The sequence below is a fragment of the Acinonyx jubatus genome, chromosome F2 (genome assembly GCF_027475565.1).
Source record: "Acinonyx jubatus isolate Ajub_Pintada_27869175 chromosome F2, VMU_Ajub_asm_v1.0, whole genome shotgun sequence".
Classification (NCBI taxonomy): domain Eukaryota; kingdom Metazoa; phylum Chordata; class Mammalia; order Carnivora; family Felidae; genus Acinonyx; species Acinonyx jubatus.
The window spans coordinates 70,439,716-70,464,406 of NC_069394.1; the positions used below are offsets into that span (position 1 = coordinate 70,439,716).

The following is a 24,691-nucleotide window of genomic DNA, read 5'->3' on the forward strand; positions in this document are numbered from 1 at the left end:
GAGAGAGTCCCACCCGGGGAGACAACGCACGTTAGGAATTCAACTTTCAGAACAGAATGTTCACCCTACAACCCTCTTATCTGGTTTCCAAAGAAGAGGGCTCCACTCTCCACCAGTAAGATAGAAAACTAAAACTTTCACCTCTTTTTTTGAAAATTGTTGAGATTCACATAACATAAAATACATAACAGAAACCTTTTTCAAGCAAATGATTTAGTGGCATTTAATATATTCACAGTAAGTCGGGCTCTTGATGATCTGACGAATCTGTCAAATTATCTTCCATCAAGACCCTCCTCACGACCTAATTAACAGAACACAAATCTAGGGGGACCTGCCCACGATACACAGCCCATCCACAGCAGGCAACTTGGGTCCACTTAAGTGACCAAGCAGGATGCCTGAGATGCAGTGCCCAGGTCAGATCAATGTAACCTTCACAGGACAGCTGTCACCATGTAGCCCTGATTGCCACTCTCAGACAGGAGTATCAAGGGGCAGGGAAGAAACTATCACATGCGGGGAAAAAACTATTTCTACATTTGTTATAAAACTACCTGTGTCCAAGAAAAGTTATCTCTGATGCCAGTCAATACTTCCTACACATATAAAACATACCACACAAAAATTTTAGGGTCTGATGCCAGGAAAAAACCATCTTTCTGAGGAAAAAAAAAATTTTTTTCTTCCTTCTTTCTGATGATGAGAATTACACATCTTGTCATGTTTCCCTTTGCACACTCACCAGGAAGCTCAGAATATAATGCGACGCTGAGTCCCAGCAACCAAGGCTATTATTAGCATATTTCCTTGTCCTTGTCCTTACATTTCCAGGACCCAATTTCCTGTCTCTATTTCACTCCCTCCCTCTCTCTCTCCCTCTCCGTCTCTCTCTCTCTCTCTCTCTAATAACCCAACCCGGTGCCAACTGTTTTTGGAAAATTATCAACTAAGAGTAAAATGTGGATTTCTGTTATTCCATTTACCCTGTGCCACTAACCATACATTATAAAAATTGGGGACAACAATATCGATCTTAGTTTAGGACTAATTTGCCCCGGAATAACAGCTTATAACAACTAACGTTTCTCTGCTTGTCTTCAATGCTAAACAGACACCAGCACCTTCTGACCAAAAGAGATCCACAGATGGGCACCTGGCTGGCTCACTCAGTAGAGCATGTGACTCGGGGTTGGGAGTCTGAGCCCCATGATGGGTGTAGAGATTACCTTAAAAAAAAAAAAAAAAAGAAAAGAAAAGATCCACACAGGTATACAGACCCACCTGGAAATATGAAAAGTATGACTTAGGAGACCCATAAGCAAGTATAGCTGTTAGCCATAAGCATCTGAGAAAATATTTTTGAAGTTTTCTTACAGGAACAATGAAGCTGCATTTAATGTCAAATTGTGAGAAATCTTTTTCAAGGAAAAAAAAACCAATTTTATCACTTGTGACAGCTTTCAACTTATGAAGCCAAATAACAGCAAATGTTTCATATAAACTATGGGTAGGGGCTTCGTTGGGGAAAAAAATTAAATAATAACTTTCTGAAGTATCACTTATACTTTTAAACCAAGGCACTCTGTCCATGCTACTTAAAATAGCATGCTGTGTTTAGCAACAATTGGCCAATACACTGCAAAGATTTGTTCCAAAAATAACAAAGTGAACTGTGTCCGCGTTACCATGCGTGGATCACCATATTCGACCACCATCTAGCAGAGCCAAAAGATATGGGGTACCCATGGTGTTAAGGCCATCTGGAAAGAGGTGAGAGATTTAAAAAAAAAAAAAAAAAGTCTCACTAGCCTCATTTCAGGTACTCAACAGCCACCTGTGGCTAGTGGCTACTGTACCGGACAGAGAAAATACAGAACATTCTCGTCATCACAGGGAAGTTCACAGGCTGTACTGGCTTACGCACTTTCTGTAAACACATTATTAGTGTGATATCAAACAACAAATGGTAGACTTTCTTTGAGAAATTACTTGGGAAGTACTAGATACTCTGTGACAAACTTTAGTGCACAGTTGTGTATATTTAAAAGGTGTTAAATCTTGAATTAAATGAAAAGTACGTGACAGGCCTGGAAGCCAACCACTCTATAGTATTTCCTTAATATGAAGGGAGCATTTCATTTCATACACAGACTGTGTGTAGATTACAGTTCAGTAAGTTAATATTTATGAGCATTAATCTGATGGACATTAGATAACAATGATCAGGTTTTCCATTTACTTTTCTTAATCCCACTCTTCTTAATATTTTTGTAAAAAGGAAAAACACATAGTGTATGAAGTCTGAAGATAATGGGCAAAAGGAGGCCCTTTCCTTTACATTCAAATTGAAACAAAGGTATGTGATCTTTCCTAAACGACATGAGTCTCCTATCTAGCTCTGAAGTTCTATAGCTCTAAACAGTAAACTTTAAAAAGTGGCAACAGTACTGAGTTGCACAAACATTGTTTCCAAAATTGCAAACCTCACATGTGAAAAATGTGAATCACCTTCTTTGGCCACTTTAAAAAAAAAAAAAATGTACTACTAGGGGCATCTGGGTGGCTCAGTCAGTTAAGCGTCTGACTCTTGATTTCAGCTCAGGCTGTGAGAGTTGTGAGATCAAGCCCCACGTTGGGCTCGACACAGAGTGCGGAGCCTGCTTGGGATTCTCTTTCTCCCTCTCTCCTTGTCCTTCCCCTGCTCATGTGTGTGCAAGTGCACATGCTTGCATGATCTGTCTCTCTCAAAATAAATAAAACTTAAAAAAATATATAGCTACTAAATCAAACTGCAAAAGTAAAACCTCTTTTTTTTCCTTTTGTGACTGTCCCACTTTGAAACGTGAAGTTACGTTTTATTTTTTATCATTATTTTTTAATGCTTACTTAAAATTTTTTTGATATTTATTTATATTTGAGAGGAAAAGACAGAGCATGAGCGGGGGAGGGGCAGAGAGTGACTGAGACTTTATCTGAAAAAGGATCCAGGCTCTGAGATGTCGGCACAGAGCCCGATGCAGAGCTTGAACCTATGAACCGTGAGATCATGACCTGAGCTGACACTGAAAGCCCAACCGAGACACCCAGGCGTTTATTTTATTTTTATTTTTATTTTTTTAATTTTTTTTTTTTTACATTTATTTTTGAGAGACAGAGAGACAGAGTATGAGCAGGGGAGGGGCAGAGAGACAGGGAGACACAGAATCTGAAACAGGTTCCAGGCTCCAAGCTGTCAGCAGAGAGCCCGACGCGGGGCTCAAACCGTGAGATCATGACCTGAGCCGAAGTCAGATGCTTAACCGACTGAGCCACCCAGGCGCCCCCCAGGCGTTTATTTTAAATGTATATATCAAAAATGATGTTTATTTTTGAAAGAGCGAGAGAGAGCGTGAGCAGGGGAGGGGCAGAGAAGGAGGGGGGGACAGAGGATCCAAAGCAGGCTCTGTGCTGACAGCAGAGAGCCCGATGCAGGGATGCAGGGCTCGAACTCGTGAACCGTTGAGATCATGACCTGAGCCAAAGTCAGATGCTTAAGCAACTGAGCCACCCAGGCGCCCTGTGAATTTACGTTTTGAAGAAAAAAAGTAGATTAGGATAAAGAAACATTAAAAAGAGCCTATGTGAAGGATAGTTCGCTGAGTTCAAAACTGCCATTGGGCTATTCCACAGGAAGCCACTTACCAAACAAAACTACAATGTCATCACAGGGTATATGAGAGCACACCCTGAAAATACAGGAAGATGTTGGTAAAAACAATGGGGTAAAGTGGATCACCAAATTCGTGGTGAACAGCTGTAAATTTGTTTATATTTAATAGAGTTGAGATTTACTACATAAAGGAGTGTGTATATTTCAGAGGGTCAATGTCTCGGATGCTGGCGGGGACACTAGAGCATCTCCCTAGGAACACGAAACAGGATGCCGACTTAACCCCTGCCCCTTGAAGTTTCCAAACCTAGGAGATGATTTCCATCTCGGTTCAAACTGGGAAGAAACTAATCACTGGGAAAGAAGTGGGTGTTTTGTAGACAGGACCCCATTTCCGAGAGAGCAAAGGAAAGAGAAAACACAGTAGGGTGACCCGTAGGCGTGTGCCTGCCCCCTCCCAACAAAAGTATTATGAATTCTTATTTGCTCCGTAGGGATTCTGGTAAGCTGATTTTTAAGGCGTTGGTATACAGTGTTCTGCTTCACGAAACAAGGGAAAGGTTTTCTACCTTGAGGTGAAAAAGCAGAAATTGGGGGAGAAGTTCCCAGAGTTCAGCTCAACAAACCACATCAGCAATAGCTGTAACAAAGCAGTTAACTTTCATCGGAGAGTTACCGCCTGCCACGCGCAGTGCTAAACACCTGACTGCCGCTGTCTTGCAACCCTCACAATGATCGGGAGCAAATGGTACCTGGGATCCTCGGGAAGCAAGTTCAGGGACACTAACTAAGCAGCCAGTTTTCCGACTGAGCCCAAACTGGAAGACGGAGTTTCCGATGCAGTCCCCGTGCCGGCGAGGCCCACGGCCTCCACACGCCTGCACTCCTCACTCGCCAGCAGTGGCCCAGCACCTGGCCACGCCAGCCAGCGGGTGGCCCGCTGGACAGAACAGCAGAGGTGCGACGTGTTTAAAAAATGAGAAGGGAAACACTAAATGAAACAAGGAAACGGGCACCGTTTCCCGTTGACGCACTCTTGGAATCAAATTTATATTTGACACGAAATGTTACTCCAGCCTGGAACACGGCCTGGCCTACCAAGGAGTCTCGCTCAAGTCTCCAGGGAGGGCGACACGTTAAAAACGATCCTACGACCTGGCTCATTTTTGCTCTACGGCTGTCCAGTCTCTTGGATTGCTTTTCTCCCTTCACCAAACATACCCTAAGCTCAGAGGACTTATTTACACGTAAATACTGGTTTTTCACTTTCTTGCAAACACTAAAGCTACGCATGAGCTTCAAGCTCAGCTCTAAGGACGGACCTTTTCCAGAATCAGACTCTGGAGTATCTCCTGCCTTCAGCCATCCTCTACCGTCGTTTCAAAGTACGAGGAGGAACACGTGACTGAATCAGAAGTCGGGGTACGGAAGACACTGAGGGCCGGCGCTGCTTTCACATCTGACCGTGGCCCGGGGGACGAGTGTGGCCCGTTGACAGTCCCCGTCGTTGAGGGGGATATGGCTAACGTGCACCGGGAGAGCATCCGGAAGAAGAGCTGATAAAAATGAGATACTACTTCGCTCCCTCTAAATCATCAAACTTTTTCCCTGAAGAACTCGCACTTGGCTCCTTTAATCCGTGGTATGCCTCCGTGCCTTTCAACAGCTCTCCTTTGTGAAAATCTCTTTGCAATATTTGAGCAGCCAGAGACAGAGTCGGCCTGGTAATGGACCAATTTAGAGCAACGTCAGCACATCCTGCTCGGCGACTGCCCCAGTTCCACTCCTGCCTGTGGGTACTGACAGATCATCTGTAGATTTACAGCTGTGCATACAGAGAGTGGAGAGGAACATTAAGATGTCAAGACTGAGGGAAACTCCCCATTAGGCCCTACCGTCCATTTCTGTCAACCGCCACAGTGGTATTAGAGTTTAGCCATCTCTTCATGCTGACATTTTGAGGTGGCTGCAACGTTAACAGCGAAAGCAAACGCTTCATGACCGAATAATCCACGATTTTATAGGACTGTTTGTTTAAGTTAAAGAGAATGTTCATGCCCTAAGAGTCCACAAAGAAGCATGGTCTAAAAATTTAGGATCTCGAGCTTTGTTCAATTAGAACTTTGTATATTCCTGCACTCGGTAAGAACTTGAAATCGATGCGTGGCCCCTTCCTTAAAAAGTTCAGAAATATAACTGCAGAAAAAGCTTTGGAGAAAGGAGGCTGTACAAGTCCTCGCCTATTCACCAGCAGAGAAATCCACCTGTGATGCCCCCGGCCCCCTCTGATGAGCAAGCAACAGGGACCTGAGGGTCCACCAAAGGGCTGCGCGTGGGTTTCCTACCCTAGAGCTACGCAGCGGCTCCCGCCTGCCCATGGAGAGACGGGAAGGGCACAAACTAAGTGGGAACCCCATTCAGGAAACTCGGCAAGGTTTCCAACATCACTACTTCAGCCGCCTCTGCTTGGGCCCCAAACAAAACAGTTCTCAAGGTTAACAACCTCTTACTTCAAATTAAAACAGATTTTCTTTTTTTTTTTTTTTTTTTTTTGCCTTCACAGGGTGTTAAAATCTAAGAATTCTCCTGAAATTGATGGGAAGAATTACTTAGAATTAAACATAAAGGGCAGTGGAGGAGAAGAGGCCAAATACACTCTAAAGCAGAAGAGAAATGCGCTCTCGGTGAAGGGGAATCAAAATGGCGTGTTCCCTCTAAATCACTGGCTGGGTGGGGATTTTAACGCAGTCACTAAAACAGGACGTAAGGAAACGCCTTGCAGCCTCACCGGGCCATCTCTCTCACCGTCCCACCACAGGGAAACAGCGAGCAGGGTACTGAGTGCCTCTGTATCTATGCTGACTTTTGACTTTTTTACGTGGTGCCAGCTTCTGGGCATTTGGACAGCTTCCTTAACTCCTCCACAGGCACCACCGCCAGTGCCATGCCCCCGTCCCTAGAAGGCTCTCCGATGCTTCTCACACTGAGCCAAACACCCTCACTCGTGGTGACACGCCATCACCTACTAAACGTTCCGCAAGGCGAAAGCACAAGTTTGCTGCGGACTTCCTTTGCTGATACAAGAAATGTACTCAGTAAGAAAGGAAGACTGAGGGCCCTCGCTCAGTGGCTACTGAGAGATTACCTATAGACTGACAGCTGGAACTACAGCAAATGGACAGTAATATTAAGATGTCAAGATGAAGGTAAATTCTCCAAGTTAGGCCTAGCAGTGCTTTTCCCCTAATTGTCCCCCTGACCCGCTTCCCAATTTTCCTTCCCTGGTTACCTATTGCTTCGCAGGGCCAGAGATGGCCTTTCTGAAGGACTGTTAAAATGCAGAAGGAAAAAGCAGCAAAGAAGAAAAAGGTGAGGGGGGCGGGGGGGTGTGCATAATGGTAAAGACAGGGCTTTCTCCCTTATCCTTGGAGAACCAATTTCATAAATAGGCATCAGTGACAGAGAGGCAAAGAGAGATGGGGGTGGGGGGAGGGGAGGGAATAACTACTGAAAGTATCCAAAAACCACCTGAAACTAAAAATCTTGGAAGAGGGGAGCCTGGGTGGCTCAGTCGGTTGGGCGGCCGACTTCGGCTCAGGTCACGATCTCGCGGTCCGTGAGTTCGAGCCCCGCGTCGGGCTCTGTGCTGACAGCTCGGAGCCTGGAGCCTGTTTCAGATTCTGTGTCTCCCTCTCTCTGACCCTCCCCTGTTCATGCTCTGTCTCTCCCTGTCTCAAAAGTAAATAAAACGTTAAAAAAATTAAAAAAAACATCTTGGAAGAGATTGTAAGAGAAATGGGGAAGAGAAACACTATGTTTTCCTACAAGAAAGTAGAAAGACCTTCAGGCAGCCTTCTCCGAAACCTAAACAAATGAAGTTTCACTTCAATAACCTATCCTTCCATGAAGTGTTGAGGATACTACACACACACACATAAACACACACACACACACACACACACACACACACACACACACAACACTACACGTGTTGATACCTAAAAAATGCTGCTACTTCTCCAACCCCGCAATGAGGGTGCTAACAACACCTGTGTTCAAGCATACTGTCGGACGTTAAGCAATTTAAAATGTATTTTTATATTACATACATTTTGTTACATATGTACTGTTTATTTATATAAAAAAGCGTTTATTTTTATTGTTGAGAGAGTGCCCACATGAGAAGGGGTGGGGCGGAGAGAGGGGCACAGAGGATCTGAAGCTGGCTCCAGTCTGTGCTGAGAGTGGGCCCAACGCGGGGCTCAAACTCAGGAATCACGTGATCATGACCTGAGCCCAAGTCGGACACCTACCCAGCTGAGTGCCCCTAAAATTTACTTATATGTGCATAGATTTATTTATATTCTGACTTGTTTCCAAAAAGAACGTGAAGCAACTGCTATTGAAAGAGGCTTCAATATGGCGGCCGCCAGTCACCTTGGGCTCCTGGTTCGCATTCTATGGAGACGGAATTGCAGACCGACTGAAATAAGAAATGTGTACAAAACACACACTGGATTTCGAATCCTGTGTAAAACACCGAATGAGTAGTTTTATACTGATTATGTATTGGAACAGTATTTTAGATTTTGGGGGGTTAATTACATGTACTACTAAAATTCATTTTACCAGTGTTTTTTAATGTGACCATTAGAAAATGTAAAATAACACACGTGGCCTGTATCTGCAACTCCCACCACATTTCAACTGGGCAGCACTGGTCCAGAACATAGTTGGCACACGAAGAAATGACAGCCAGAGATGACACCTAAATAACAAACTTCCCTGTCCATCTCGGTGAAGGCCTTTATCTCCCCCTTTCTTCTGCCACATTGCCAATCTCTGCCCTTAATATAGCGCTTAGCACCTAACACTCAATAAATATTTATTTAATGGAGTTGAATGAAAGTAACAAGATACAAGATTAAAATGCAGTACCTAAAAGTGGCTTATCAAAGGTTAAGAAAACTCACTGGCTGCTTAGGACACTTAGCCGATGGTTAATATCCAGGCTTGAAAAGTAAATTAAAAAACTAACTTCTGGGGCACCTGGGTGGCTCAGTTAAACGTCCGAGTTTAGTTCAGGTCATGGTCTCACGATTCGTGAGTTCCATCCCCACATCAGGCTCTCTGCTGACATCTCAGAGCCTGGAGCCTGTTTCAGATTCTGTGTCTCCCTCTGTCTCTGCCCCTCCCCTGCTCACGCGCTCTGTCTCTCTCTCTCTCAAAAAGGAATAAACATTTTTTAAAAATTAAAAAAAAAAAAACACAACAACTTGTTACCTACAACATTCTTGATACTCAGAGAAAACAATACTCTTTTACAAAATAAAAGGCACCAAGAGACTAGGCTACCATTTAATATGCGGCTCACTTCATGCTTTCAGACAGTGGGGTGAAAGGAGAGACGGGGCAGAATTTTTTCCTTTGCCTTCACTCTAAACTTGGTATTTTCCATTTTAACCCACGGAATCTCTGACCTCTGGGATAAACCAGTTACGCTGAGGGAAGATACGAGGAGGTTCTCATTAAGCTGCAGCATATACAAAGTGCAGTAGAAGAAATACCTTGGAGTCCTCACAGAGAAACAACAGATCGACCAGCAAAGTCAAGGGCAGTCAAGGGCAGAGAGCTTGCTGGAACCAAAGGTACCATGAAGAAATAACCGGCCAGCCACCACCGGCACGCGGGAGAGCAGCGACCCTCCTGACATCGCTCCGTGAGCCCGTGAGACGCCCTGTTCCCATGAGGTCTAGCTATGGGCGCCTGCTCTCTGAAGGTGGGTACACTCAGACCGGCCCCTGAACGCCACGCCGGTCAAAGCCGGGTTTCCTTTAGATATATTTTGTTCTCCCCATCTCCACTAGACATCCATGGGGGTAGGAAAGTACACGTAAGCATGTCGAGAGTGATGCTCGTAGAGATACATGCACTTTCTACTAAAAAGGTGTTTTTCTCTGCTTCGGATCACCATTTGCATAAGTAAAGCTCGAGACGCATGGCCACTTTTTCCATAAAATCTATTTAGTAGTTGCCAATTACTCTGCTCATGTCTGGAATTCTATATTTACTGGGTGAACTGAGAGAATTTCAGTAGAATAGTTGCTCTACTTGAAAGTTACCAGGAAAAGGTTTTCCCAGAAAGGCTGTTTTTTAAAATATTTATAAGATGTCATGGAAAGACAGAGAACTGGAAAAGTTACAACCACTGATTCTTCTAGGTGTTTTTCCTTTTTTTTTTTTTTTTCTTTTAAAAAAAAATCTCCTGGGGGAAAATTAGACACAGAAATTATTACCCATCACCTCCATCTTGGAGGCACTTAAAAATTTCTTTCTGCTTCTGTTTTTCTTCACCATGACTGTATTTCAGGCCCAAATTAATGCAAAGGGTACAAATGTATTCAAAATATTCTAAGGACACAACATTGCAGATTCTAAATTCCACCAGAAGTTGCCTCCCCCACACCCCCTACAAGAGCAGGATCTGTAAGCGGAGAAACCTGTATCTTGTGCAGCAGTTTAACTTATTCAGAAACTCCGGGATTTACCTGTAACCTGAAGGACAATCCACTTAACCAGTCTTTTCTAGATAAGCTCTTCAAATAAACAAAACCATGTTGTGAGCTCTCCTTCCAGGTGGCTCTCACCCACAACCACTGTGCACTGATAAACATTCCATTCTCTCTCTCTCTCTCTCTCTCTCTCTCTCTCTCTCTCTCTCCCCACTCCTGAAGTGCTGCAGGTGCCCCAAAGGTGCTGTCCCTGCCGGCGACCTCCCAGTGCACCTCACGGACACAGAACCTGCTCTAAGCATCTCACCGTGACCGACAAGGTCCCACAGGGGTGCCACACAGCTTCCTCTCCCACAGCCCAGTCCTACATTCCATGCACTCATGATTTCCTAAGCCTTAAATTCTTCTCCCTCCCCCTTCACCCAGCCTCCTCTCAACCGGGACTGACCCTTCACATCTCAGTGAGGACATCACTGCCCCCAGGGTACCCTCCCAGACCCCAACCTCACACCCCCAAGACCGGATTGGGCGCTATCCCCAAAGCACGCGGCGCTTACTCCGGTGCTGTGCTTTCCATGGCAGACACTTGCCCGCACTATCTCCCACCACCATCAGGGGCCTCAGAACCTGATAACTGTTCCCTAAAACTAGGGAAACAAAAGCAAACAACTCTGACAATAGTTAACATCGAAATAAGTGCTTCAAGTTATTTTTTAAACTTTGCAACAAGCAATTCTGAACATTTGCCCAATGATAATAAAACATTTTTGAGTCCCCACCATGTATCTGATACCATGTTAAACATTAAAAGATATTATTGCTGATCTTGCTATGCCTCTAACCAGGGAGGTAAATCTGTCCTCAGTTGAGACAGATGCAATCGAGGCCCTGAGGTTAAGTCCCCTGCCCAAGGTCACGGGGCCAGCGATCAGTTGGTGGTACTTCGACTCAAAAGCTGCAGACGCCAAAGTCTACATGCTTCCCTTCATGCTGGTGGCTCTGAGAGTGGGTCTCCGGGGTCTTGTGAGATGTTATCTGCCCCTCGCTCTCTTTCTCTCTAAACATGAGTAGACTTTTCCAAAGGCTCATAACCTGCATGCAGACCGTATGCAATGGCAGGTGTCAGAATCCAGCATTTGAGAAAAGGTAAGACCATGCCACTAAGTTTTTTTGTTTTGGAAAATGATTATTTTTCATTTAAAACATAGTTTTTGGCTTATTCCTTTTAAAGCTTGCTTGCTTGCTTATTTATTTATTTATTTATTTATTTATTTATTTATTTATTTATTGTTGAGGAATCTCTACACCCAACATGAGGCTCAACATCACGCGTGCCCTTCTGACTAAGCCATCCTGGTTTATTATGTTTAAACGATCAACAAGTAAGTATTTCAAACTGTCCTCAGTTTAAATTTCTAAGACAATAAATATCCTCACATATAACCCACATAAACCAAAGATCTTTGAAGTCCTCAATGATTTTTAAACACATAAATGGGTCTGAAATGAAAAGGCCCGGGGACCGATATCCTTCTCAGCTACAGAAAAGAAATACAAGCTAGGGTTTCTTCTTCCGCCGCAAACTTTATCAAATAATCAGGAGAGTCTGGAGCACCAAAGAACGTGTCCACACTCTACCATGAACACTACGGTCCAATGAACTCTGGTTTTTCTAACATTTTCCTTTGTTGACTCTTCAGTATAAAGTTAAACTTACCTTTAAAGATACTTAAGTGTGTATATATAATTTAGAAAATATCTGTTCAGAGCCCATGAGACATTTAAAAAGCCTACCTTCTACCTTTAAAAAAGTGAAAAAGTCGGGGCGCCTGGGTGGCTCAGTTACTTAGGTGTCCGACTCTTGATTTCAGCTCAGGTCATGATCTCTCGGGTCAGTTCACGGGATCGAGCCCCACGTTGGGCTCCACACTGACGGCACGGAGCCTGCCTGGGATTCTCTCTCTCTCCCTCTCTCTCCGTCTCTGCCCCTCCCCAGCATGCGCGCGTGCGTGCGTTCACTCTCCTTTTCTCAAAATAAATAAACATTTTTTTAAAAAGTGAAAAACTCAAAACAAGAAAGCCAACAAGCCTATCTGAACATGATAATTCAGCAAATCACATCAATATTTCAACCTGATCTGGCAGTTCCCCGGCTACACAATATGGCTGTGAACCACCGTTCTACATGAAATGCAAAATAATTTTAGTAGTTCTGAAGCAAAACATAATTAGATGGATATATTTGCTGGAGCCGAATGTGAGCCATTCACAGGGAGAGAGAGGTTTTTAGGATTACGTGACAGCATTTTGAATTACCCACATCATTATCCCCATCACACCTGTCAACTTGGGCTAAGGAGGGGAAATATTTGCACAAATCAAATTTAATGTTTTATAACTAAGACTACATTTAATGATATTTAACCTGTTCCTTAAAAATAAAAGTAATTTTACATTGTATTTACATGTGAAATCCCATAATTATAAAGTGAGGTCTGCATTACCGGAGACGAGAACTAAAGCCTGGAGGAGAACTAACATGAATACGCACCAGCAGCTGGCATTATACTAGGCACCTGGTATACATTAATTTCAACACCTTTTGTGACAGGTCCTATCTCTCCTATTTCACTGATGAAGAATCTAAGGTTCAGAGAGGTTAAGCTGTCTCAGGTCACCAAGCTGAAGTTCAAACGCTTTTCCAACCGTAAAGTGTGTGCTCTTGGGAACAAGATTTTACACCTCCCTACGGATTATTTTCAGAACTGAGTGCTTCAAAAGCTGAAGAAGATACAAAGTTAAGCAGAAATTAAGAAGGCAAATGCCATGAACAAAATTTTTTTTGATTTTTTTTAACATTTATTTATTTTTGAGAGAGAGAGACAGACAGACAGACAGACAGACAAGAGTGTAAGCCAAGATGGGGCAGAGAGAGAGGGAGACACAGAATCTGAGCCGTCAGCACAGAGCCCGACGTGGGACTCGAACCCACAACGTGTGAGAACGTGACCTGAGCCAAAGTCTGGCACTTAACCAACTGAGCCACCTAGGTGCTCCTAAATACCACAAACGAAATTTTTTAAAGGCAACTGAACTTAAATAAAAATACCTCCTATGTATGTGTTTACGCCCTGCCCCCATCCTGCATTGGTCTATAATGGTGTACTCAAGAAGGGGGAGCTGGAGAAAACGGGCACCACACCTCGGGTCCCACAGAGTCTAACGCATACGAAACCCTCCAGTTTTCAGTGACTTGAACACCACATATTCCTATCCATCCCCCGAAACGCCTACTGAGGTCTTTCGTGCTCTTAAAACCCCCAGGGAAAGTTCAAAAACCCCCCACCCAGAGGTCATATTACCATCACAGGGCATCTCCTTCAAACTGTGCTTGTCCTCCAGCAAAGTGAGAACATGCTGGAACGAGAAGTCAGAATCACCACCCTGGAAAGGTCTCCTGGCCAATAAGATGCTTTCCAAGGAACAAGAAAAGAACACCTCCTGGAAACTAAGTCACATTCACTTCTGCCCTAGAAGCCACCCAGGTTGGCCGGCCTCAGGGCCCACACTTTCAGCCAGTTCTGAAGAGGGGCGTCTTTGCTTTGAGGTTGATGTAAGGGGACAACAAATGAGCAGGAATTGATCTTCTCTGTTCATCCCAGAGCCCTTGTCTTCCCCGAGGCTCTCTGCTCCCAGCCTCTTGTCAGACTGGCTTCGTCACCTCTCCCTTCACTCGGTCCGGGCACCACAGGGCTCAGAAGCCCTTCCCCATGGGCTGCAGGCTGGGCTGTGAGACAGGGAGCAGCTCTCTCCCAGGCAGCTCCCACCGACCTCGGGGCTCCTCTGAGCAGTATCCAAGTGTCTGCTTCCCCGAAACCCGTACGTGTCCTTGTGCCCTAGGTCCCCAGGAGAAGACTTTCCTGATCTCCACTTTCCCACTCCCACCGAGGCTGAGGCTTCTAAGTCTCTGTTCTAAATGCTGGGATACCTCACACGGATGTATTTCCTAACCAAACCTTTTTACTTTCACATTGCTTCAATCCCTTCTGTTTCTGCTGCCCGATCCTTGTTCCAAACTGTCCTTACGTGCCTGAACCACAGGCTCACGGCTAAACTTCTGGTCTCCCAGCCGTCCTGTGTGCTGTCTAATCAATATCACAAGCTCCCCGCTGAAGTCCAAATTCCTTAAAACAGAATACAAGATTTCTACCATCTGGCTTGCCCCACAGCAAGCTCCAGGTCCCGTGCCCCCATTCACTGAGTCCTCCCCAAACCCGAAACGCCGTCTTCGGTTCACCTGCCCTCTCTAGCCAAATGCCAAGCACTCACATCCTCAGGTATTTCCTCTCTCTGGACACTTGTCACATAACTGTGTGTGGTCTTTCACTCTGCTTTTCTTTCCACACGTGGGTCATGTTTTCCCACACTGATTAGAAGTTCATTAAAAACAGCTCTAGGGGCGCCTGGGTGGCGCAGTCGGTTAAGCATCTGATGCTTGGTTTCAGCTCAGATCGTGATCTCACGGTTCATGAGTTTGAGCCCTGCATCAGGCTCTGTGTTGTCAGTGTGGAGCCTGCTTGGGATTCTCTCTCTCTGCCCCTTTGTGGCTCGCTCATGCACAAATTCTCTCTCTCTCTCTCAAAATAAATAAACATTAAAAAAAAAAAAAAAAAAAAAAAAAGAACAGCTCTAAAATCGCCTCCTATGCCATCCAAACTCAAGTTGTGATCATAATGATCTGTACATATAGATGTTAATTTATCCCTCCTAGGCCTAGGGCACAAACACCACATTTATAATGGCAAGCCATCGCTGTGAATGCCAGAGCTTGAAACTTAAATGTCTGCTTATAAACTCTGCAGGGTAACAAAAGTCCCAGCTCCGAGAGGGAGGACTCCTGTTTCCGTGTCGGGTAGCCGAACCTCTTAGAGACCAAACACGTTCTGCGGATTAATGTGGACTGTGATTTTCTACCCTTTGCGATTTAAGTTCACACTAGCATTCAACAGCTGGTAAAATAAATATTACAGAAGAACACATTTTGAAGCTTCCCAAGGGAAAAAAAAGTTGTGATTTTCTAAGAGAGGTGGGAAGGCAGGCACAAGCACAGCAAACTTTGCTGGAAACCAAGGTTCAGTGTATTTTTAAACCAGAGGGAGAAGAGAGAAAGAACAGGAATCCAACTCTGTGTCCCCACCAGCAGTGACGACCCGTACGGGCAGGGGCCTGGGGCCAGCCGTCCGTGACGCACCCCCACAGCACCCCGCACCACGCCTGGGACGGGAGGAATCGGGGCTTTCTGAGTAAGGGAATAAATGCAGAAGCCAGTAAGTGAGAGTGATAGGAGGAAGGAAAAAAAAAAAAAAAATGAGATTCTGGGGCGGCCTACGAGATAAAAATTAAGGAAGTCGTGATGAAAACGCTTTTGACGACATTCAAAGGCAACAGCTATCGGACGAGTTCCCCGTGTTACGTCTCACACCGCGAGGCGGACGGGACCCGAGTCCCCTTACCTGAGGCACAGGCACTTTCTGCGGGGTGCTCTGGGGTGACGGGTGGAGCTGTGCCCAAGGCTGGTGGTGCGGGTGTGGGGGTGAAGACTGGTGGTGCAGGCCCGGGTGGGGCTGCATCGGAGGGCAGGTTGGCAACTGCTGGAAAGACGGCTGCTGACCGGGGTGCTGCTGGCCAGGTAGCAGTCGCTCCTGGATCGCTTGGGGGTCTGCGAGGCCGACGCCGGGACAGCCGTTTGGTCTCATGTGCCCGGCCAGCTCCCTCGGTGCTGAGGACATGCCCATAAACGGGCGAGACTGCTGCATGTTTCTGGGGCCCATATTCCTCTGTCCTATTCCCATGGCACCGGGGGGCTGGTGAGATGGCTGAGGGTGGGGCATATTTGGATAACTGCCAACGTCCATTGGTACCCCAGCGCTTCCGGGCCTGACTTGCGGAGGCGGTGTGCCTGCCGGATTGCTCATTGCTTTCATGGGTGACATGGGAGGTGCAGAGGCGTAAGTTCCCTGAGGCTGTGAAGGATGCATAGTTTGTGTGTTCATTTGGTTAAGTGAGCCGCTGGGGTGGATGGGCTGCTGGTGCATTAGTCCTTGCCCGCTGCTCGATGGGAACCCTACAGCACTGGGGTATCGTGGTACGGACTGATTCATTGGAGTATTATTCGTAAGGCCTAAATTCTGATTCATCCCTGTATTGTTAACTAATCCCTGATTTAGGTTACTGTAAGGATATCGGGAATACTGCCCTGAGTTGTTCATGGTAGGTGAGGGGACGGTCTGGCTCCGGGAGCTGAAGTTCAGGGTCTGCGGCCTCCCAGCCCCTTGTTGAGGAGGGTTGGGGGAGAACCTGGGGCTGTGGGCGACGGATTCTCCGTGGAGGGCAGCAGGGGGGTGGTGGTGGAACTGTTGCACCGAATGACGCAAGGAAGGCGCCGCGCTGGGGCTCTGCTGGGGCACGTGGGCCAAGCGGCCGGGCCCTGAGGTGGCGATGAAAGGACTTCCCTGGCTGAGGCCCTCCTGGCCCTGGGAGAACTGGCTCATCCTCTGCTGCGGCTGGCCGTGCTGCTGCAGGGAGAAGTCCCCGCGCGCCATATAGCTGCCCATCTGCTGCATGTGCTGAGGGTGGCCCTGCGTGGGGGGCCCCGACGGAGCGGCCTGGGGCTGCTGCGGCTGGGGCTGCTGCTGGTAGGGGGCCCGCGCCTGCTCCGGCACCTGAACGGCCCGGGGGCCCCACAGGGAGCCGCTGTCCACGAACGGCGGCCCGTGCCTTTCGTTCTGCATGCCGGGGTAGACTCCCATCTGACCGCCACCGCTGGCGCCGTGGGGGACCTGAGGGACGGGAGGGGCGTGGTACTGCGAGTGAGGGGACGCGAGCCCGTTCCCAGGGGCGCCGCTCATCATTCGGTTTGGCTGTTCCAGCAGATGCATCTTTTGCTGTTCGTACTGATTATAGTGATCGAAGTGGGTCAGCTTGGTCTGATTCTGATTCGCGGGGGGGTGGTGCAGGGAGGGCTGCAGGGAGGCAAAGCCCTGGTCTATCGGCATCTGCTGACCCATGGGGTTCACTGGGTTTTCAGGGTAACCACACTCTCCGAGGCCCTCGAGGCCTTCGCTGAAAATATTCCCGTCCTCGCCAAAAAGACTCATCATTCCTGGATCCGCCATCGTCTTCCAACACGCGGCTCCTCCAAACTACAGCTCAGGAGCGCGTCTGTGCTCCCACCTCACTGAGGTGTTTGTCCTCAAAGCCTATAATCCTTAACTAATCTTCTTCGTGTCATTCCGTATTTCTTTAATTCTCTCGGACCCTGCAGTGTCAGGCAAAGTCTGGATATAGGTCCTGGAAGAGAGTGGGAGGTGGGGGGGGTGGGGGGTGGGGGAGGGAGGAAGAAAACAAAGAATTAGGAACAAATGATGAAAACTGCCAGTGTTTCACGCATTTCATTTTGGTCTCCGTCAACAATACTAATGTAGCCCCCTCGCTGAGCCGTATTTTATAAATCTAGTTCACTTTAAGAGAAAGTCATTAGCTTCTACCAGAAGCATTATTATGATCGGTTACTTAGAAAGCAAGCAAAACACTAACCTTAACCTTAAATTAATCCATTCACTCCACTTCCTAGCGCTCCATTCTCGGATGGAACAGAACAAAAGAACACAACATGAAACAGCGGCAGCTGCCACAGCAGGCAAGCAGATGTATGAATATAGCCAAGCAGCCCATCTGCTGAACTAAAGCCCTGGAAATGCTCTGGTTACCGACAGCCCGCCCTTAACCTTATTCCCCTGAGCAGTGTAATCAGATGAGCAGCCGAGGCACCGAGGGCTGTGAAAAGCTCAACTCAGTTAAATTGACTAGAGGATTATACAAATACCAAAATCGGTCATTTCGTACAAATTAGATATTTACGGCCCACAGACAACTATGTAACCGCAACGGAGGCGTCGAGCGAGAAAGCGCCCACGATGATGTTCAAGCGAGGGAGAGTCCTCGACGATGCCGGAAAGCACGCTCGCAAACGGGACGATAAGTTCATAATGCCATTATGTTTCGTGGCAGAAATACTCGAGATTCAGAAAGACGCCAGAATACAGGCTTTCGCTCTCCAAGAGGACCGATTTCGCTCGGGGCTCGGGGCCCATCGCATCGCATCCCCGGCACAGAAGTCCAATCACAGGTCATCGTCCACCGGCAGGCGCCGGACCCCGAGGATGGACCCAGAGCCCACTGACCCCTCGGGGAAAACTCCAGCTGGACGGACAGTTTCGAGACGGTGACTATTCTCATCAGGAGAAACCGAGAAACTTTCCCCCAAACTGGCCCGAACTGAAAATTAGTTTAACAGAATAAAGTTCAAAATATCTGTGCAGGCTTCAGCCTTGCCTGGACCTCTTCCGGGAGAGAGCCAGTAGGGGTATCGCACAGCCGTCAGCGTCCTGTGTCTACAGCACGAGGTATACACTACCTAAGGCTCAAATAGCTCCTAACAGATTCTGTGTCCGATTGAAACAACCAATTTAAAGAATGCTTCACCAGTCAGAGCAGGAAAGTGTTTTTGTTGAATGCTAATTAAATCAACAACCTAATAAAGAACTAATTCACGTAGGAAAAATGTCCAAAATCTTAAACATCTTTGGAATTTAACTCATTTTTGCCTCTTTCATAAGCACATTCGGCATTGTGTGATACTGACCAACTTGAAAAAACCAGGATCTTGCTGAAGAATTTCAAAAGTGATGTTCTAAACAGGCTGTCATAAAATCTACTGACCCACTTCTCCATGAGCACGGGCATGAACAATGGGCGACCAGCACTGCTGAGAACTTACCAGGAAGAGAGAGAAAACCCAGTTCCTGCCTGTGCAACTCAAACATATTCCTAACAAGGGGAGAATTTTGCTTACAGAAAATGTAAACAGCATTCCCGCTCACTGTCAGAACTACAGACACAACACCTGAGAAGGTCCCCAGGTCTGTAGTTTTCAGGTGACAGCTGTCAGCTGAAGTCAAAGGTCTCCTCACTCCGCCGCTAACTGCCATGAATTTTCTGATTGACTTTCTCAAAACAGAGGTCAGAAGGGTGAAAATAAGGTGAGCGTGAAAGCCGTTTTATTTACCGACATGCTGCTTTACTACACAACTACTTTCACATCCAAAATAAAGAGAAGCAGAAATTTCTGGTGCCAAGTGAAACAAATATTTATAAACTGAATTTACTCCTCAACAGCCTAAGTAGTCAGTCTTCATTTACTCAAGACTCATTCTAGCTTCCAAGGAAATAAATACTAGAATGGACTTGATAAGAGCTTAAACCAGCCGTGCAGACTAACCGCTTACCAAAATAACCTTTCAAATTAGCTTAAGGAAGGTAGTGTCTACTTGTATACACGGATGGCCTTGTTTTATAAGGATAACAGCTTCATCCTCCAGGGTCCCCCACGTGTCATGGAAGGCCTCGCTACGTGGCTGCATGGGGGTCCCAGCCAGCTCTGGGGGGCTCGGGGGAAGCATCCCAGGGGAAGCACCCCAGGGGGAGGGAGTGGCCTGGTTGGAGCCCAGTGGCAAGGCAGCTCTGGAGTTGGAGTTGACGCTTACTTTGTATCAATCGGTTTAAGGCTGAGCAGAAAGGGAAAAAGAACTGGCCTACAGGCATGGCCAGGGACAAAACAGAACACTCGCTGAGAGTAAGTAATCCTACCTGACGCGTGGGCTTCCGCTGCCAGTCAGTCCCCCAATCTTTCCGACTAAGAGTCCATTTCACAGCAGCAGGTGAAATGACAGAGTACCAGGCAGTCAGTAAGTGCGCCACCCACCCCCACGGAGACCCCCGGCAGGGGAGCTCTGGGACAGGACTTCAAAAACTGTGGCTTCGGGCTGTCACTAGTGATGGCTCCCGCTTGCCCGGACAGCCACCACCGCCTTCCTGCCCCTTTTCTGACCTCAAGACTTGGCTGGCGACTGTGCTAGGAATCCATCTGGTAGCTGGATTTCATATTTCTGATCTGAGCTAATCTAATTAATTTATTTTGGTCTTTTTTAATTTGATCAAGTCCATTTGCATGCCCACTTTCCCAAGTCACAGCTGCAACATCTAGTTTTGTTTCTATCAAAGATGCTCATTTAAAACTCTTTTTTGGAGGTGGGCTGCCCCCTTCGCTGCACTCAGAGCCTACATTTTCTATGTCAGGATGGATCAGCTGTTCAGTGAGCCGTCAGATCAGAGCCATCGATGCCATTTTAAATTTTGTAATAGCCACATTTTAAAAGTAACCAAAAAAAGAGTGCAATTACTTTTAATAATAACTTTTATTTAACCCAATATATGCAAAATACTATTGCTTCGACGTATGATCAACATGAAAAAAAAAAAAAGAATGAGATCGTTTACGTTGTTTGGTACTGAGTCCTTTGAAACCCAGTATGTATTTCACACGGCATGTCTCAATTTCTACTAGACACATTTCAAGTAAAAACTGTGCACATGGGGGTGATGGCCACCACACTGGACAGCCTAGTTACAGGTTGTTAGAAAGAAGAAACAGAAATATAAGTTGTCAGTGTTATCAAATAATTCTCACAATTATCACTTGGATAATAAATATTCAAAATGTATGTTTGATTTGGCTTTAAATAAAAGTCAAGCTAAATCTCAAATCACATTTACTTATTCAAACTACATTTACTGAGGACCTACTTATGATCCAGGGACTGGTCTAGAAATATCTCAGTGAATAAAAACCAACAAAATTCCCTTTGTCCTCACGGAGCTCATCTGCAAGTGATAACCCTTAGAGAAGAAGTAAGATTCAGAGCGGAGTTACATTAATGAAAATTTAGGATGCCGTTTTACAAAATAGTTCTTGGGAATTTATGATGACAAATATTTTAACTATGTGTGATATTGTACAGTAAACAGTACAGAGACATACAGTGAAGACAGAATAATGTAAGTTCCACTCAGTGCCCCAGTGGCAAGTATTTTCTGAGACAAGAATGACAGTGCAGGAAGTAAGTGCTGTGTCTGGGGGTGAGGAGGGGCTCCACGAGACAGCTCAGCGAACGGCGTCACCTACACTGCAGCAGAGATGCACTGGGAAACCACTGGGAAAACCCGAGAATTCGCAAGCACTTCGGATACCTTCTAATCCAACCCCCCCCCTTTTTTTTTTAACATTTATTTATTTTTGAGAGATTTTGAGAGAGACAGAGCATGAACAGGGGAGGAGCAGAGAGAGAGGGAGACACAGAATCTGAAACAGGCTCCAGGCTCTGAGCTGTCAGCACAGAGCCCGACGCGGGGCTCGAACTCACGGACCGTGAGATTGTGACCTGAACCGAAGTCGGACGCTCAACCGACCAGGCCACCCAGGCACCCCCAAACCCCCTTTCTCTAACAGAATAAAAAACCTTTTTACAGACCGAGAGAAGTAAGCATCTTCTACAAAATATTTTCATGGCAAACAATTCCCAAAGGCGAAAGAGAAGCATAGAGAAGAAATGGCAGCTTACCAGCAAGAGCAACTTCCTAGAGGCCTAAATTGGGTCTGTCTTGCTCAGCGATAAGTCACTAAACTGTGGAGACCACCAAACAGAAGAAGCCTTTCCTTTCAAACCAATGTTGTTAATTACACTACCTGTAACTTTTAGGAAGCAAGCTCGTAGTAGCAGCATACTGAGGCTATTGGGTTAATTGGGGGGCAATACGCAGAATGAAAAGGAGGCAGATCCAAAAAACAAGTAAACGCCACACAGAGAATCATCGATGAAAGCAAAAGGTATACAACAAACCAAGATGAGAGAAGTAAGTTGGGCAAAAATATATATTAATATTTTGAAGCGAATTTCTGACTTGCAAAACTTCCCATAAACAAGGCTTAACTACGTGGCTCTTGCAAAAGTAATATGGCATTTCTGCAGCCAAGTTTCAGTTTGGTATCACAGTGATCTGGGAAACTGGCAAGGAAGTAAATGAATACAAAACACCTTCACGTGCAAAATATCTTCCATAGCCCAATCACTTTGTATCCAATGTGCAGGTAGAACCTCATCCAAAGGAAAACTTTTTCATAAATATCTAACACAATATGGGCAAGCGTGGATTCAAGATGACTGCCTTTTGGTTGGTGAAGACTATTTTGAGTTCCATAGCTTGATTCGTAATTGTTCTCTTTAAGTTTCTCTCCTGCACCTCCAAAGAGCCTGAGGCATATAACATGACCCTGATGATGATTCCTGGGATTGGGTAAAGTATGTATCAGCATTTCCAAGGCAGTGTCTAGCAGCTGGAAAAACCCATCACCACCCACAGTACAACCTGCAAAGACACCTCTCATCATCGAGGTTACAAACTATATCAAAAGGAGGAGGATCCATAAGCTGATAGGTGACCACACAAAAGGTGAAGGGCTCAGCACCACTGAATATTCATATTCATAGATCTATCAGACCACGAGGCCTGTGGACATCAATGCCCACTAATGGCCCCGCAGAGCCACTTGGGAAAGAGGAACGTCTACCCAGGCCAATGCTCGCTGTGGCAGAAGGGAATTACCCAACAGACAATGACCCAGGTAAAGAATCAAGAAATGCTTCAAGTCACCAACATCAGTTCACCGCAAGTCAGTTCCAGATTTGCCTCATGGACCAAAGGGTGCCCTTCCTGAACGACCCACCCCTGCCCCGGGGAAGGCCACATTTTCTTCCTCATTAGTATGTTCAGGCAGCAGCAACTCGCTATGAACGTGCTGTCCCCCCCACCCCCCAGCAGCCATGAGCCACAGGTTGCTATGTACATTAAAACTAAACACAATTTAAAACTCAGTACTCAGTCCCACGAGCTACATTTCAAGTGCTCACTATGCAATGCGTGTACCGTCCATCCATGCAACATATCCATCGCTGCAGAAAATTCCATGGCCACTACTATATATTTCTTATTAGAGAGATAACATTTTTAGATGAAACCATATTAGATAGTAGCAATACCCCTTGTAATGAAATCTACAGCATTTGTTCCATTTATCACATTTTATGTGAATTAACTATATTTGCAACCTGTAAGATTTCTCCTTTCTGTAACACCTCCCAACATATATTTCTATTTCTTAATGAGTAATTTTTATTGTGTTAAGAATGGTTCTCAAGTATACAAAATGTGACACTCAGGAATAATTAATGTCAAAATCCTTTTCACTTAGAATTGCCATAGTACCACTGCCCTTGAATGAAGTATTTGCAAACTTAATTTTTATAACCCAGAACCTACACAGCTAGATAGTAAAGCCACTATTTTTCTTAGTGGCTTTGTGCATTATTTTTATTCACTATTTTTTTGGAAGAAAAAGATTAAAAAAAGAACAAAAAAGGATTCAAGGTGCTTCAGAAGGTCTATGTTGGTCCGAGCACCATACGAAAAATAAAACCAAATTACATTTACACAGTTAGTTTCCATTTATAACACTGGATAATCCCCAAATATGCCGACACTAATTGAAGAGATATGTATTTTTATAGGAAAAATTATGCTCGGAATCGACGTTGTACAGGGTAACGCTACCCTTTACGTCAGCATTTTCTATGGCAGCTAATACTAGCTCCATCCACCCCTTTGACCCAGCCAAACAATGGGAAACAACCCTCTATCCTTCTCATCATTCGTTCATTTCAGAAATATTTAATGAGTGCCTACTTTGCATAACACATTTATGAGACACTGGGGACACAGAGCTGACCTAAACAGACGTGGCCCCTGTTCTGTGCAGGCTGCTATTCTAACAGATGCCCTTCTCATATCCGACATATTCCAGCCACCAACCAACCTGCTAAGTCTGCCTCCCAAATATCCCACAAGCCCGCCTCTTCCTCTTAGATCACACCATCTCGGATGGAGTCGGGCCTTCCTGTGTTAGTCAAGGACAAAACATTAAAGCCTGGCTGTATCTCCCAAGTCAGGTCTCAACAAGTTCACACAGCTGAATGAATGATCTTCCAAAACACAAAACACACCATGTCTCTCCCCTGATCAAAATCCTTAAAGGAGTTTCTCTCAAGTCCAAATGCTCCAGTGTGGGTGGAAGGCACTTCATAATCAGATCCCTCCATTCTAACCTCCCAAATCCCCACCCTGCCCCGGAAACGTGCACAAATACCCAGGCTAGGTCTGTCAAACCACAGGAAGTTTACCAACAATCACCCATTCAGTTCCTCGCACCTTCCTTGCCTCCACACCGGCCTCCTTGCCCCCTGGCTGTGCAGTCCAGCCTCTCTTTTCATCTCAGTTCTTCTGTTGCCACCTGGGGAAAACCCCCTGACCCTCAGCCCTTTCCTTCTCAGGCTGATTTTGGAGTCCTCCCTAGTATTTGTGCTGCACGGAGGGAAGGGCTACAAAAGCACCGAGCGCGGTCTTGCCTGCCCTCCTCCCTGCAGACTAGATAGAGCCTTGCCACTTGAAGGGAGTCCTGGGACCCCTGGCACTTCTGGGGAGCTGGTGAGGGATGCAGAATCTTGGGTCCTAACCC

At 45.9% G+C, this 24,691-nt stretch overlaps 1 protein-coding gene across 4 annotated transcripts in view; it reads right to left on the bottom strand.

The window, feature by feature from the left end:
• CHD7 (chromodomain helicase DNA binding protein 7) overlaps window positions 1-24,691 on the bottom strand; it is a 189,358-nt gene that overhangs the window by 107,137 nt on the left and 57,530 nt on the right. For 3 of the 4 annotated variants that reach the window (XM_027042926.2, XM_027042928.2, XM_027042927.2), the window contains exon 2: window positions 15,678-17,514. The exons of the other annotated variant lie outside the window; for it this stretch is intronic. In XM_027042926.2, the coding sequence (XP_026898727.1) occupies window positions 15,678-17,339 (1,662 nt within the window). In that variant the 5' untranslated portion in view covers window positions 17,340-17,514. The remainder of the gene's footprint in view (window positions 1-15,677; window positions 17,515-24,691) is intronic. 4 annotated transcript variants of the gene reach the window in all.